This window comes from Zalophus californianus, chromosome 15 (assembly GCF_009762305.2).
Source record: "Zalophus californianus isolate mZalCal1 chromosome 15, mZalCal1.pri.v2, whole genome shotgun sequence".
Classification (NCBI taxonomy): Eukaryota; Metazoa; Chordata; class Mammalia; order Carnivora; family Otariidae; genus Zalophus; species Zalophus californianus.
Genome location: NC_045609.1, coordinates 20,905,815 through 20,921,376, shown reverse-complemented (window position 1 = coordinate 20,921,376; position 15,562 = coordinate 20,905,815). Strand labels below are relative to the sequence as shown.

Here is a 15,562-nt window from a genome sequence, read left to right as displayed (position 1 = left end):
TTAGGTTATATTTTCCTCTGGACAGATGGGACAGAATGTACAATTTAACACCTAACTCCAGTGTCTGAGGTCTAACCAATAGTGAATAGCAAAGTCAAGTGCATTTTCCTAGAGAATTAAGCAGTCCTTGGGTGGATCTGTAAAACAATCCTCAGTGTGACACTGAAAGGTCATGCTTTTCCCCCTTATTACTAAGTTTTGGGTAATTTTTCTAATTATCTAAAAGTAAAATTCTGAGGGGTTTTGTTGTTGTTGTTAACCCATCGCCTGATATAGTTTGGACTAAAACACACCATCTTGGCTGCTTCTGGGAGTGGAGAGATTAAAAAGGGGCCTGGGGAATTTACTTAATTCAAGAATCAAAATCAGCATCTTTCGCAGATGACTGTTCATTTCATATCAAGGTCAAGCCGGCAGGAGAAAGGAACAATGGAAAGAGGGCAGGACAAATACCCTCAGGGGAATGAAGCAAGTGGGGGCCTAACAGCCTTCCCTTCCCCCAACAGGGCCGCCTTTATTTAAAGAGGATGGCATTGTGGATTCCATCTCTCACCCTTTGTAAAGGTGCTTGGGAGTGCAGCTTAGGCGAGCTACTCTGGGCGTAGCAAACCCCACGGCTTACACAGCCCCCCAGTCGCCAATACTGCCAGGAATAAATCCTCCACTCGCCCTGCGTGGGCTCATTCACAGCCCTGTAGTCCGAGGTTGGGCGCTTCCTCTCCGAGACTGAAATGACAAGTGCAAACAGAGCGGGTGTGATGCAGTGAGCCCTCCTTCAAATGTTCTTCTTTTTCCAGGGCAAAAAAAGCAAGACACACACACACACACACACACAGCAGTAACAGCAGCTATGTCCAGGGCAATAAAAAGCAAGACAGACAGACAGACAGACAGACACACACACACACACACACACACAACCAGTAACAGCAGTACACACACAAACACACACACACACACCAGTAACAGCAGCTATGTCCTCCTCCCGGTTCTGGTTCCCTCCCGAAAGATGAATTTCTGCCAGCCTCCATCCCTAGAGGGGGTAGCTCTGTAAAATTGGCAGGAGACGTCTGGAAGAAGGCAAGTCCCCCAGGGATTTCAGCACCTAGGCAGAAACGGTTGGGCTTTCCCATTGCCAGCCCCGGGGGTGGCTGGCACCGAGAAGCCTGGATTAAACGCCGCGCGGGGCTGGCGAGGTTGGGGTCGCGGTAACTCCCCAGGCTCTCCTTGCGGGGATCCGGGGGGCCCGGGACCCGGGGCCGGCCCTGCCGCCGCGCCCCGCCCAGCTCTGTCCCCGCAGCCTCGCGGGCTGCCGGGCTTTGTGGTTCGCCCGTGCGGCTGGGCCCCAGCTGGGGGTGTCGTTACGAGCATGTGCAGACAGCAGCCCAAGGTAGAGCGAGCGTGCCGGGCGAGCCCTGAGACTTGCCTTGCAATGCCATGTTTGTGTGTATGCTCTAACTCCCGGAGAGCAATCAGGGAGACGGCTTCCCGGCCGGACTTGGCTGATGTTTTCTTGTTTCTGTTTCAGCCTTCAGGATAATTCCTTCAGCAGCACCGCTGTAACAGAGTAAGTGATTCTTGCCATTAAAATAACACTTGCATGCCTTTCTCTGGAAGCAACTATCGTGAAGGTATCCTCCACCGTCCCCAGCCGCTCTTCATGTTAGATGCATTGTCTCCTGTAATCTGGGGGCTGTGAAGACCGTGAGAGGTGCTGACTGATGGGGCCCAGAAATCTTTACAATAATCTTTGAAATAGCCTTTTAGCAGCTATGGGAGAGTTATTATAACAAGCTAATTGCTTGCTGGAGCTCAGTGCTCTAAGATTTGAGTTCTTGGAGCTCAGCTTTTTTTTTTTTTTTAATCTATTTGACATGTCAGAAAGGAAGCTTTGTTGTATTTTGCCAACATTGGTGTCACTTTTCATGGAGCATGCTGTATAAATTTACAACAAATAGGAGATAGATGTGAAATGACGAGTTGAATTCCAGCATGTGATAAACAGGCTAAACTTATTCTCACCCTCTCTTGTCCACAGATTTTTAAGACACAGTGAACTTTTTTTGGGTGCCCTTTGTCATTTTTGTCTTCTGACCTCAAAGATCTGGCTATAGGAGAAATGAATCATCTTGTCCTCTGGTTAAAGCTGCTGAATGAGACAACTAATATCATTTGAACATGGAATGAAGGAGTATAATATTTTACTCAAGGCCAGCAGTCATAGTATTTTTTATTAGTTATAGTTCATGGTTTTAATTCTTGTCATCCCTTCCTTAATATGTTTTCCTAATACTATACTATACATATATGTTAAAAATGAATATGTAGTATATTTTCCTAATAGTATATGTAATTTATATAAAATGTACATATATACATATATATGAAATACCTATACTTCATTTAGCAGTCTTTCTCTAGACTAACTTGTGATGTTTACTTCTGGGACCTTTTGGTAGAAGTCATTCAACAGCTTTTCAGGGAAACGGGATGTATAAGGTTGTAGACTCAACTATGTTTAAAAAATGGTGCAAGTTTGACAAAGAAAGCCCAGTAACTTGGGAACTGTTTGCTAAAGTTTCCTAAAAGGCAAGTAAATGTGGGAATAGATAGGTGAGTGTCAGGTCTTACCACTGTCACAATGACTTGGTGATGGAGGGGGTGAGATTCTACAGGGCTTCCCAGGCCCTCTTGTTTCCCACATCCTTTTATTTCTGTGTTTGGATAAGCTGCGCTCTTACTGTGAAGCTTTGGGTTCACTTAAATGGAGTTACTTGAAAAACAACAACCCGGGGTGAGTTTAGAAGCTGTCATATACAATATATGCCATATAAAATACTCATTGGGACCCACATCTGTTAATGAGATTGCTGCAACTTTGGTTTTCTAAAAGCCTGAGAGAGGGGGGAGGGATGTGTGCCAAAATATGCAGGCCAAAGATAGGCCTGGACTTCCTCATTCAGGTGCACAGGTGCTGCTCTCCTCCCTGGGCTGGGCTTGTAAACACCCAGCGCTTTCTGTGCCTGATTCTTAGGAGCCCTGTGTGGCTGAATCCCCAGAGTCAGCCTCGGGCATAGCAGCTTCAAAATGGAGATACTCAGTTCCAGATGTCACATGGACAATTTTTTTGAAAAGGTTTTACACTTAATTGTGGGGAAAGTCTGATACCTTATCTCTGGACACTCCTCAAGGCGTTCTGATTGCATAAGATCCTGTTGTTGTTTTCAGAGAAGTGATGGTGATTTATTTTAAAAGGCACTAAGTGACAACTGGAATGCCATCTGGCTAATCTAAAAATCTAAGGAGCATATTTAAAACATACCAAAAGCTTCACAGGTGTAACACAACACAGAGTAGGGTCATTTGAAACTTGTCATTGTGTAATATAACATTTTCTCCTCCCCTCTGTTATATGAAGCATTTTCCTTGGTTCTTGGGGCATTACCCCAAAGCCAACAAGGACCAGGATCATTGTCCTGAGATACAGATGTAGCAGGTGCTCAGCAAATATTTGGGTGTGGTCTTAACATACACAGAGGAGGCACTTGCTTGAAAACTTCCTCTCCCTCCACCCCCATCTTCCCCCTACTTCCTCCTAGCCACACTCACTTATTTTCCTTAGTGTCTGAAATTATACCTTGAGATGATTTCTTTTGGATTCAGGCCTCTGGTGGTGACTCTTATTAAAATGGAAATTAAAAAGTCTGTGCCCCTGTGAGGCGGATTCAAGTTGTCATTAATACTTTGATATAAATTATGTTATCAGGTAGTCTAGCCTGGTAGGGTTCAGCCTGGCTGGCTGGGGGTCCTATCAGAGTCAAAGGGGAGGGGAATTGGGAGGGACTCAATGACAGATTTTATTCTCTTCTCGGTTCTTCCCAGGCCCGGCATTGTCTGTGCAGCTCTGGACCAATTCAGTTTCTTTTTCTGCCGAAATTCTTCCAAGATCAGAGTGGCCTTGGCCTTCCGTTCTGTATCTGCAGGGCCCTTTCATCTGTTTTTCCATGGTCGTCTCCTATGTTGCCCTGGCTACACCACCGTGTGGAATGAAGCCTGGCCAGCAGTGAATTTTGCAATGAATTAGTTATCATCTGAAGCAGTGGTTCTCAAAACCAACTGATCATCAGTATGAACTGGGGAAGGGAGTTGGGACTTGTGAAAGATCCAGTTTCTCAGGCTTTATCCCAAGGTGGGAACCTAGAATGGGTGATTGTGTTGGAGTCAGCTCAGTGCTGGTCTGGGTTTTGTAAACCTTTAGGTCAGCGTTAAATTTTTAGAAGCATACTAGTTATGTTTGTGTGTGTTTGTGAGGCAATCTGGTTTAAAAATTCACATTTCTGGGCCTCACCCCCAGGGAGCTAGCTGATCTAGTGAGGCTGAGGTACCCGTGGGGCTCACGCCCACTCCCAGGTCATGCTGACGCAAGTGGTTCCGGAAACACACTTGGAGAAATCCCATAGGATTGCAGGCTGCAGCTCTGCTGCTTTGCTTTCAGGAAACACAATGCTGCTGGGTGAATAGAAGTCCCCTTCCTGGCACAGCTACGTTTTACTAATAACCAATCCGAGGCCTCTCTTCTTATTTACCCCAAGTCAAAAAAGCGAACTTCTCATGGGCACTTCTTCACCACCATTATTCTAAGAAACAAGTCCTTCATTCTCCTTCTTTTGTGAGCCTCTGGAATAGAAACTGAAGAGAATGGTTAGTAGGCCCAGTACGGGGGAGCAGAAATACTGTGGTGGCCATTGCTGTCTGCCTGGGATGCAGGGCAGTTCCTTCACCTCTTGTGTGAAGGTGGCCCCTACTTCATTGCATTGTTGAGTTCACTGAGATGCTGTGAAAGAGATGGTGAGCTGGGAAGTACCATAGAGGTTTTTCTTGTTTGTGGTTGACAGAGGGAACAAAACTCCCAATCGGGAAAAAGGTAACAACCCTGAGCATTTCACCAAGGAGTGATTGCAAGGACAAATTATCCATACATCGTCTGGGTAACCACAAATCAAGAACTCTGGGACTTAGAACCTAGTTGATGAGAATGTCAAAGGAAGTGATTTAATAGAGATGTTTTTCACATTTTTTTTTACATAGTCAGAAAAACATTTTATATCACAATCCAACACACCCATATATACATGATTTATTTAAATATGTTCTGTGAAATAACACTTAACCCTTACTATACTGATATTTTCTATTCTATTTCTCTAACAACAATAACAAAATGATGGTAGCTGCTATCTAATTTCAAGACCTACTAATAGGTCACAATTTACATTTGGAAAAACATTGCACTAGAAGATGCCCAGTTTTGAATATTTAAGGAGATGACTGGTCTTTAAATTCCTGTACTGGGGCTATAATACAGGAATAGAATGCCATGGGCCTCCCACCAGTTGGGCACTTGGTCTGAGCTGATTTTCTTGCCACAGTGGGGATATCTGGCTATGGGTCGCCATTGAGGAATCCAGTTTTACAGCTGGGCCCACATTGCACAGGGGGCTCCTGTGCAAGGAATCAGGAGAAGAGTCACAAAGGAGATGTTACTTCAGTAAGACTTAATGGTCTTCATCAGAGCAAATGTACAACCCAACTGAACTAAAAGAGTTTGTGTATGTTTTCATGTACGCCTCTAGACAGATCTGTTTCATCGCTCTATCTCTGTCCTAGGAATTGTGTTTCCTTGAGCAGGAACTGAAGTCATTTAATAGGTCTTAAAATTGGATCAATTAATTACGGTCTGGCCTTGTACTTAAGAAAGCATGGGCAACTTTGTATGTTCTGGTACCGAGTTTCCATTTTTACCTAATTGTACTTTGAAAAGAAAGGTTAATAAATCAAGTGAGGGGGAGAAAAATAAGTTCTTGCCAAATTCCCAAACAATAGGTATTGTTGAGCTCTAGGGTTGAACCTCTGATTGAATCCTAGTTCTCTGGAAGCAAAAATTCTAGATTTCTGTTCTTCACTGATTTTTCTACTTAGCAAGGTTACTTTTAGTGGGAAACATTTTCATGCACATTACAAAGCCTGTATGATCTATTAAGGTGAATGCCTCTAATGGAGGAGGACGAGGCAATTCTTATGAATTCAATTGTTATTTTCGTGAGATGGACAGAATGGTTTACTGACAGTCAAAAACATGAGAAACCAAGAAAATTTAATTATTTTGTTAAAAAGAGTACTGTGTTAAGTTGACTGATTTTTTTTTTTTAACTGCTAGCAGGAATAAGATATTTCAGCAGGCAGAGAGAATTAGGATCTAGATGGCCTTTGTTTAATTCATTAAAGTACATAATTGAAAAGGCATAGTAAGGGAGGAGGACTGGAGCTCTCATCAGTTTCTTCTGTGGATAAGTTACATAACGTTGCAAGTAAGGCATATTTAAAAATTGTAAATGATTTCATATAGTATGACTATTATTATTACATTATGGTTATATTTATATATGTACATAGTTACTTATTTTTGTCCACTCATTACATTGTGACTCTATCCGAGCCGGGTCCAGGTCTTTTTCAACTTTGTGTCCTTTAGAAGGAGTGCTACTGGAAGTATGGGTCCCCAAATTGTTTGTAACTCATCTGAGACAAGGGAAGTACAGAAATAGGGAGTAAGAATTTAAAAACTTCTATGGGAATTTGGCATTCCTGTGACATTTTTTTACCAAACTACCATAGTAAATTGGAAATAGAAAACAAACTGGTCAGTTCCTGAGTCCCAAAGAGTTTGAAATGCACAGCCCTAATACCTAGTGAGTACCTGAAAGGCAGTAAATGTTCAGGAAATGCTTATTAAAATATTTCCAGTCTTGCTGAGGGGCCCGAGTTAATGATTCCATTCAATTATTTATTGAATGCCTACTTTGCGGTAGCACTGTGGGCACTGTGCAGTGTATCTAGAAAAAATCATTTCTTTTCATGGAATTAACAACTAATTAAAGAGATGTCAGAGGTACAAAGGAATTACATAGCAGTGTGAGGCAAGATATATAGTTGGTTACCAAAACCTCAGAATAAAGAGTAAACATTTATGTATTAAGGTTTAAAGTAGGTATGTGGCCTGTGGGTGAACTTGGCTGGGAAGGTTCATGGAACTTATGAGACTTCACTTGGGCAGTGAAGGATGAGTAGGAGTTGAAGGTGGAAAAAGCATTCCAGGCTGGAGTGGGGTGGGAATGGCTGAGAAAAGGAACAAAGGCTCCTTCCCACACTCGAGGGAGAGAATGGTCCTACTATAGATTCCCCCAGGTGGTGTGGAACTCTGGAGATGTTTCAATATAGAAGAGCCACTAATTTTTCACTGGGTTATTCCAGAAGTTTCTTGATGAAGAAGGGGATTGAGAAAGTCTGGAGGTCAATGGAGGAAGCCAGTTGGGAGCTGGTGTGGTTTGGGACTGCCTGAGGCAGAGGACATTTCAAGAGGCATATGGGGGAGTCTCTTTTGAGCCAAGGATAACCCACCATTGGTGGGTTAGATGTCCCCTCAAATGCTTTGAACAGTTGGGCCCTTGCCAAGATCTTTTTAGTTTAGGTGTTGCAGAGCAGTGCATGAAAAAAGAGCCTTATGTCTGGTTCTGAGCTTTTAAGATCACATGATGTGACAACGTTGGTATCATTAGCCGGTAGACATGCTGGGAATTGGGGCTAGTTTGAGAGAGAGTGGTGAGGGTTGTTCCATTTTTTAGTTTACTGTGCTAATCTAATTCTAGACTCTTGCTGCTTCTGCTGTGGCAGACAGTTGGAACTGATGTGGTTTTGTTCCTTCTCTCCAGGTGTGACGAAGACACAGTCTCCCTACATGAAGACCAGACTGATTGCTCCAGTATCAGGTATGACCCACTATTGCTTGGTTCTTAATTATGAAGGACAGAAACCATGTAGGTCTGGGGTTGTTAGCCTTTTCTTTGAATTATAATTGCTAGTTCTTGTGTCTAAGTTCTTGTAATAAAATATCAGTTCTTAAGGAAGTTTTGTCATGTCCATTTGGGGGTATTCTCCTTAGTACCCAGGACAGTGCCTTTTATTTGGGGAATGCTCAGTAAATGTCAACTGAATTCAATATTGATTATCCCATCTCAATGTTCCCATCATAGACCCTATGGAAGAGGTTATAGATTTATTTACTAAGCATGTCGTTGAGTGTTTGGAGTATGGTCTTGGTCATCAAGGAGTTCATGATATGGCAAAACCTTCATAGTTAACCACTTCTTCCACATTTGCTTTGTTCAGAGCCTTTTCGCATACATTTTATTATTTAATCTAAGCAACTGAAAGGAAGCTGATGTTTCCCTCCTCATCCTGGAGGTGGGGAAACTGAGGCTCAGAAGGATTATAGCTCATCCAAACTAACATAGCTACTATGGGACAGAATTTGGGCTCAGGTCTCTCTGACTCTCGAGTTCATTTGTTGGATAACAAACAATTGTTGAAGGCCTATTTTGTGTGCCAGAAACCAGTCAATGTAGATGATGATGCTACTGTGCATTAAGGGCTATTTTACTAGAGGTAGACAGAGGATTCATTTAGGAGGACCAAATGGCCCAGAGAGGTTTCTGGGATGGATTCCTGAAGAAAATTACAGTAGCACATGACTTTGTGTGTGTGTTTGTGTGTGTGTGGTGAGAGGATATGAGGCTAAGAAAAAGATGATGCTACCAAGCCGAGGGAGCAACTTACTGGAAAGCCACCAGAGGGTAGAGAAAATAGAGTTGTAGGAATAGCAGACAGTTCAGGATGGTAGGAAGCTTGAGAGACTTTGGGAGTGAGGAGGCCAAGAGTGGTAAGAACTAAAGCTCCGGAAATAAACAAAGACCTGATTTCAAAGGGTTTGTGTACCTCACTAAGGAGTTTGGAATTTATCCTGGAGGTATTGGGGAGGCTAAAAAGAACCCTCAGTCTTTTCTTTGCAAATAACCACTTGGCTAAAGCCCCATGAAAGTAACAATACCTCTCATTTATTGAGCTGTGGCCTTGAGCCAGCTTTCTATGGTAGGCATTTCACAGGGACTGTATTATCTCTGCAAGGTAGAGAGATATCCATCTTATGGATGAGGGTCAGAGAGGTGATGTGCTGTGGCCCAGGCTACACAACTAATATGCAGGAGGATCTTTTAGACTCATTCGCAGTTATGATTGATTCCACTAAGTAGTGGCATAAATTACATAACTCGTACTGTCCTGCTTTGGAGATTCTGAGAAACCAGTAACAGGTTAGAAATATATTTCTAAAGATGACTATTTGTATTTAGGTATTTGTATAATGAGAGAAAGATGTTTTTTGCTCCCTCACACCCACCTTCCTTGCTTTTCAAGTCGAGGAGGTGATTGAGATGACTTTTATAAAACTTGGGCACCTTGAAAATATATAAAAATGAAGTCCAGGTTTTGTCTTAGGAATGAGTCTATCAGAAGAGTCATTTTAGTTTTGAAACATGACTTTTTCTTTCTTATCTTAGTGTTCTAGAATCCTCCTTGAATGAGGAGCGTTTAGGTTTCCTGTAAAGACAGCTGTTCTCCCTTTTGTTTCTCACCCAGGAGCATAAAGTACGTGGATGAACATTGTTTCCAGTGAGAGAAATGCATTTCACATGAACTAGTACAGTTCCAACTTATGGTTTGATATTGGTTTCCAAATCCATTAGTGACTTAGAATTATTTAAAATTGTAATTGATCTTGGGCCGCCTGGGTGGCTCTGTCGGTTGAGTATCCGACTCGGTTTCAGCTCAGGTCGTGATCTCAGGGTCATGATCTCAGGGTGGTTAGATAGAGCCCCTTGTCAGGCTTCACACTCAGCGCCGAGTTGGCTTGAGATTCTTTCCCCCTTCTTTTCTCCCTCCCCCTCTCTCCTTCCTCTGCCCTCTCTCTTTCTCTCTCTAAAAATAAATAAATAAATAAAATCATAAATTATAATTGATTTTAAGGGAAAATATTAACCAGTGTCACTGGCACAGACTTTCGATTTCATTTTTTTCAGTTATTAATATTGAAGAATTATTTCACTTGTTGGGTTCTCCTTTACCAGGCATTATGAAGTTTGTCCTGAGGCTTAAAATTAATTATTTCACATAGTTTTATTTCCACACCTTGCCCAACTGCACCCTGGTCATGCTCCAGAATTCCTATCCTGATGTTTGCTTTGATCTTTTCCCAGAGGCTGACTGGAGTTCATCCTCCTGATACCAGTTTAGTGAATTTAATCTCCGCTTTATTTGTGAAAAGGCATCTTGAACAATGGGCATAGAAATCCTTTCTTTGCTGGTCTTGTCTCTTGGCTTTTTGTGTCCTTGGGCTACAAGGAATTGCTTCCTATCTGACCTTGCCAAAATCTTTTATGGATGCTCGGATTCAGGAGCAGGAGGGAAAACACCACTGAGGGGAAGTGGTCTCCCCCTAGAGAATTACATGATCTAGTACCAAATGATTGCCAGTGGATTAAGGATGACAATATTAATTGTATAAAGAGAACACCCCATTTGGTTATATCCCTGAATTCTTAGCAAAATAAAAAATAAATGCATCTAGATTTAACAGGGACTAATGGCTTCAAATAAAAGTGTTATGTCACTACTTCTGAGGAAATTGAAACAGTAGGGTTATATTGTATGAATTTAATTGGTTAGTGAAAATTAAAAGTGCCATTCCAGCACTAAATGTGTGAAGGTGACACCAGCCCATTTAGTCACCTCCAGCAATTCCACACTGATGGGACCTGGACAAGAATCTTTGAGTGTGGTTGTTCAGATTGTTTCGTTGGGTAAAACATGGCCCTTGTTTTATATTTTATCCGAGTAGCATGTTTCCTATCAAAATAGACCCTGTTAAACTTCTCGAGGCCTTTGAAAATAGTAGGGACATGATTCTAAACATGCCAGTGAGGAGGAAGTATCATGCCTTGAATCAAGTACATATATGCAGGAGAGATTGAAGACCTACCTACCACTCCAGGTCTCTGGGTGAATAAGCCCTTCGCAGGCACTTCACTTAATCTTTGAGTTTTAGAGTTTTTTCTCTTTTCTTTTCCTTCCTTCCTTCCTTCTTTTCTTTTTTTGTCTTTTTTAGAGAGAGGAGTGGGGGTAAGAGAGAATCCTAAGCAGGCTCCACACCCTGCTCATAGCCGTCCTGGAGCTTGATCTCCTGACCCTGAGATCATGACCTGACCCACCCAGGTGCCCCTGAGTTCTAGAGTCTTAATCTATAAAACCGGGCTGACAATCTCTAATCTGATTCTCACATTTTTGTCAGAGGAAAAAAAATACATACATGAAAGCATCTTGAAGTGAAAAATTAAAAAAAAATATGATAGTATGCGCAAAGTTACAACTACAAAAAAGAAGTATGTATCCACTAGTAAAGATTAGAAGGGAATGTGGAGTGATCTAAACAGTGAAATTCACATTTCTTAGGTTCTTGTTCCTGTGAAACTAAGTCCACCCCACACATTTTGCTAGTTACCATATAAATAGAGCAGCAATGAGTGTGCCAGCCCCGCTTTCCCGCAGCAGCTTATTACTTTTTTGGGTGCTTTCTAAATTGGGTCTTTCCTGTTTTAGAGATGAAGACAATAAAGAAAACTACCCCGACGCCGGGGCTCTCCTAGAGGAGCCCGCGCCGCCGCCGTGGCGCGCGCCGCCGCAGCATGTAGAGCAGACGGTGCTGGTGGACGGCGTGCTGCGACCCAGCATGGGCAACTTCAAGTCCCGGAAGCCCAAGACCCTGCTCAAGGCGGAGAGCGGGAGGAGCCACGGAGAAAGTCAGGTAGCGGGCTCTACCACCTCAGGCCTTTGCCGAATGGGCGCTTCTCCCGCGAGGGCACCAGTCTGGCGGGCAGTGTGAGCGCGTTATTTTGCAGGAGGTGGTTAGTGAGCTTGACGGGTCAGTGCGCGCCTACCGCCGGCCTGGGACGCACGGAGGGCACCCCCAGCGCAGTGTGCTCAGCAGGCTGGTAATTTAGCGCCCTTTCCAACGGACCCCTAAAAGCCTGGGCTTTGCTATTGGTTCAGAGGAGCGGCTGCATTCTTGCAGGGGAGAGTGGAGGAGGATCTCCAGCCATCTTCACTTAAACCCAGGTCATGTAGCTCTTGCCCCAAACTTGATTTCTTCTTAGCAAATCAAAAATCCCTAGTTTACCCGGATCCACTCACCTTAGCCTGCCCTTTAGAAGACTTGGGTAAATATTCAAGTGCGCATGTGCTTGTGTGTGTGTGTGTGTGTGTGTGTGTGTGTGTGTGGGTGGGTGGTATCAGGTTCTTTGAGGTCAATTAAGTATTTAAATGAATGAATGTAGCAATTTTTTTTAACTTGATTTGGGTAGTACATTAATATTTTATAATTTTTTAAAAAAACTCTCTAGTTGTAGAGGGATGTGGCAAAGAATGTGATGTTTTTAAATCTTAGAAAACTTAATTTATGACGCTTTTTAAAAAAAAGATTAAATGAATATAGTCCACTTTTACTTTACTAGGAGATTAATGAGATTATACTTGTAATGCACCTAATACAGTTTTGGGGACATGGGTGCTTCATTAATGTTAACTTTGCTTTTTTGTTAACATTTAAACCTTAAAAATAATGTGGGAGGTTCTACATGTAACAGATTAATTGTATAACTTTAAGTCCAATCCTATATAGCAAGTGGGCACCAGGTAATCTTCCTGTTAGAACAACTTTGGCTGAACACTTTATTTGGCCCTGTCATTTTCTTATTTGTCTTGTGATGTTTATCTCATTTCTTCCTTGGCATTAGGACCTCTTATTTAGTCAGTTAATTTTGCAATAAATTGAAAGTGCCCTCTGCATTCATAAAGCTGTGTTGTAATTATTTTAAACTAAGTTGAATTTCAGACAGAAGTGAATGGGAAATACTATTTGAGTTATGATAAACTTGAGGCTCTGCCTATTACTGAATGCACTCAGCACTTAATCTGATTAGGAGTATGGTGTTGGGGAGGATACAGGTACCCAAAGGGCTGCCCCCAGAGTCTGACGAGTCTCAGGGAGGCTCTGATCTTTAATCTCCTGCTAAGGGTCATCTCTGACACTTTTTGCATTGGGTGACCAGCCGTGTCTCCTAGAGCGCCTTCTTTCTTGTCATCCTATAGCCTGGCTCTCAGAAATTACACAGTTGTCAGTTGTAATAAGGTGCTAAATGGGGCCTGTAATTCCAATCCATTGCTCACACACACACAGGAAGATTTCTGGGGAGAGATATGCTTGTATTATCTTTGCTTATAGTACATCATTGGACTCCTGGACTGCAGGTAAAATTTCCAGTTCATTCCTAACATTGCTATCCACACAATGAGATCTCCCCCTCCAGTGACTAAGGGAACTTTGATAATAATATTTTAGATCTTCCATATTTGGAAGAAATATGAAACGCATTTCATTCTTCCTATTTTCTTTGGGAGAGAGAATTAACATTGGTTGAGTATTGAGCAAGAACTGAATCTATAAATACTCTATAAATAATACTATTAATAAAATCAGCTAACATGTATTCAAGTATTTACTGTGTTCCAGGCATGTACCATGTTTTACCACAATCCCATGGAATGGGTATTATTATCTTTTTTTGAAAATGGAAAAACTAAGGATTAGAGGGATTACATAACCTCTTTAAACAGATTTGGAAGAACTTGAGTGGAAGGTCTTTTCCATAAAAGCACAGTGTTTCTAAGAAGAGGTACGCAGATCTTCCATCTATAAGTCTAGTGATTTATCTAATCCCGTATACTATGCACACCTTAATTTTTATATAAAATCCATGGTTTCACTTTGGAATTTTTTTTCCTTTGCCGATATATTGTGCTTTTAGCCAATAATTACTTATTTAGGAAAGATTACTTTGGGGAGAATTTTGTAAGTGTATTTTTTTTTTTCTGCCTTAAAGTTTTGTGATATTGACCACAGAAGCTAGACAAAGTTTGGGTAAATGTTAGCTCCATAGGATGCAAGTTTCTTAAGGTCATTGATTCAGTCCTTCTTGTCTATCTTTAGATTTGTAGCATTTGGTAGTCACTCAGTATTATATGTTGAGTAATTCAAAACTGGTTAAGAGAGGTGTATAGATAATTGTATCATCTTTTTTGTGTGTGAAATGTAGGTGTAATCTTATTCAGTTGTGAAAAGTTACATTTAAAAGAATATAATCATGACTCTCCTACAGATCTGAGATAAAGATGTATCAAAAATTATATTTAAATTATTAATGAAGGAATCAGTAAGATATTACAACCAGTTCAAAAGAGAATGCAAAGTATCACATATTTGTAGTGTGACAAGGAATACGGAGATAAATTTACAAAATTGGCAAAACTTATAGTACCCATTGGTGATAATCAATTATTTTCCCTTGGACATGAGGAATTATTTACATTGCCATCAATATCTACAAGTTCACTTCTGTGTCTACAGCCTTGTAAAATAGCCTAGTCATAGAAAGACAAAAGCAAAGATTATCCAGATGGATGAGTTAGCCAGGACATCCACTAGATTTCAAAGTCATTCATAGTTTTTCTTTTCATTCTTCTCCTCCCCCTTGTGATCGTAAGAATCTCAAAGAAAGATTATTCTTAATCACAAATTAAGGCTAGTCTCATTAAGTTTGGCCTGAGTATTTACCTAGGCATAACAAGAGTGTTAATTTACCACATAGCTCTTCTTAAGCATGCTTTGCAAAATCTAAAGCCATTCACTGTTGAATAATTACAATATTAACTTTTCTCTGTGGGTTTTCATGAGGAATCTCAGATTGGATTTTCAATGCCTCTATTATTTGCAATCCCAAGGCAAGGAGCTAAGTTCAAGAAACTCTCTGCACTATATTTCAGCAGCAGTACCTATGCATTTGGATATATTCCTCTCTTCTTGAGGTCCCCAAAATAACATTAAGTTTCTAGCTTGCCAGGAAGTGATCTTTACCACCTGTAAGGTTGGACCCTGTAAGCCAGGTAGCAGGCCAGTTATCCTAGGAGGCCTCTGTAGGCATTGGCTGCATAGGTAAACCCATATTCGTTCGTTCCTTCAAAGTGGTCTGTTCTACATGATTCAGTGAAAGTCCTTCTCAAGATGGCATTCCAGGCAAGATATTGGTTGCCTAACAGATTTTTCAATTTTATTCTGGTAACAAGGAAGACAGATTATTATTGAATATATGAAATAACCCCATTGCAATGAAAAGTAAGGATGCAGGGTGAGTTTCTGAACTCCGCGGCCAGTGAGACTCAGATAACACTTTTAAATGTTTCAGTTTACATAAATGGAATGGTTTATAAAATATGTAATTATTATTCACGTATGGTGAGGCCAGTAGATGAGAAGGTTACTGCCATTTGAAAAGATTCCTACTCCTAGTTCTCAAGGGGAAAGGGAGCATGCCACACTGTGCAGGACCACGGAGGGAAAGGGAGCATGCCACACTGTGCAGGGCCACGGAGGGAAAGGGAGCATGCCACACTGTGCAGGGCCATGGAGGGAAAGCACCAGGGTTAGTCAGGAAGCAGAAAGGACAGGTGGAAAGCAAGGCAGAAGCCTTTATGTGGTTTCAATGGGAAAGGCAAGGCGAGG

The 15,562-nt window shown here is 41.7% G+C and overlaps 1 protein-coding gene across 5 annotated transcripts in view; it reads left to right on the top strand.

Annotated features, from left to right (window-relative positions):
• The first annotated feature begins 1,190 nt into the window (after positions 1-1,190).
• The window catches only part of FAM13C (family with sequence similarity 13 member C), a 174,540-nt gene continuing 160,168 nt past the window's right edge, over positions 1,191-15,562 (top strand). For 4 of the 5 annotated variants that reach the window (XM_027596220.2, XM_027596219.2, XM_027596217.2 and 1 more), the window contains exons 1-3: positions 1,404-1,567; positions 7,770-7,826; positions 11,548-11,752. In XM_027596220.2, the coding sequence (XP_027452021.1) occupies positions 1,506-1,567; positions 7,770-7,826; positions 11,548-11,752 (324 nt within the window). In that variant the 5' untranslated portion in view covers positions 1,404-1,505. The other variant, XM_027596221.2, reaches the window with a different exon arrangement.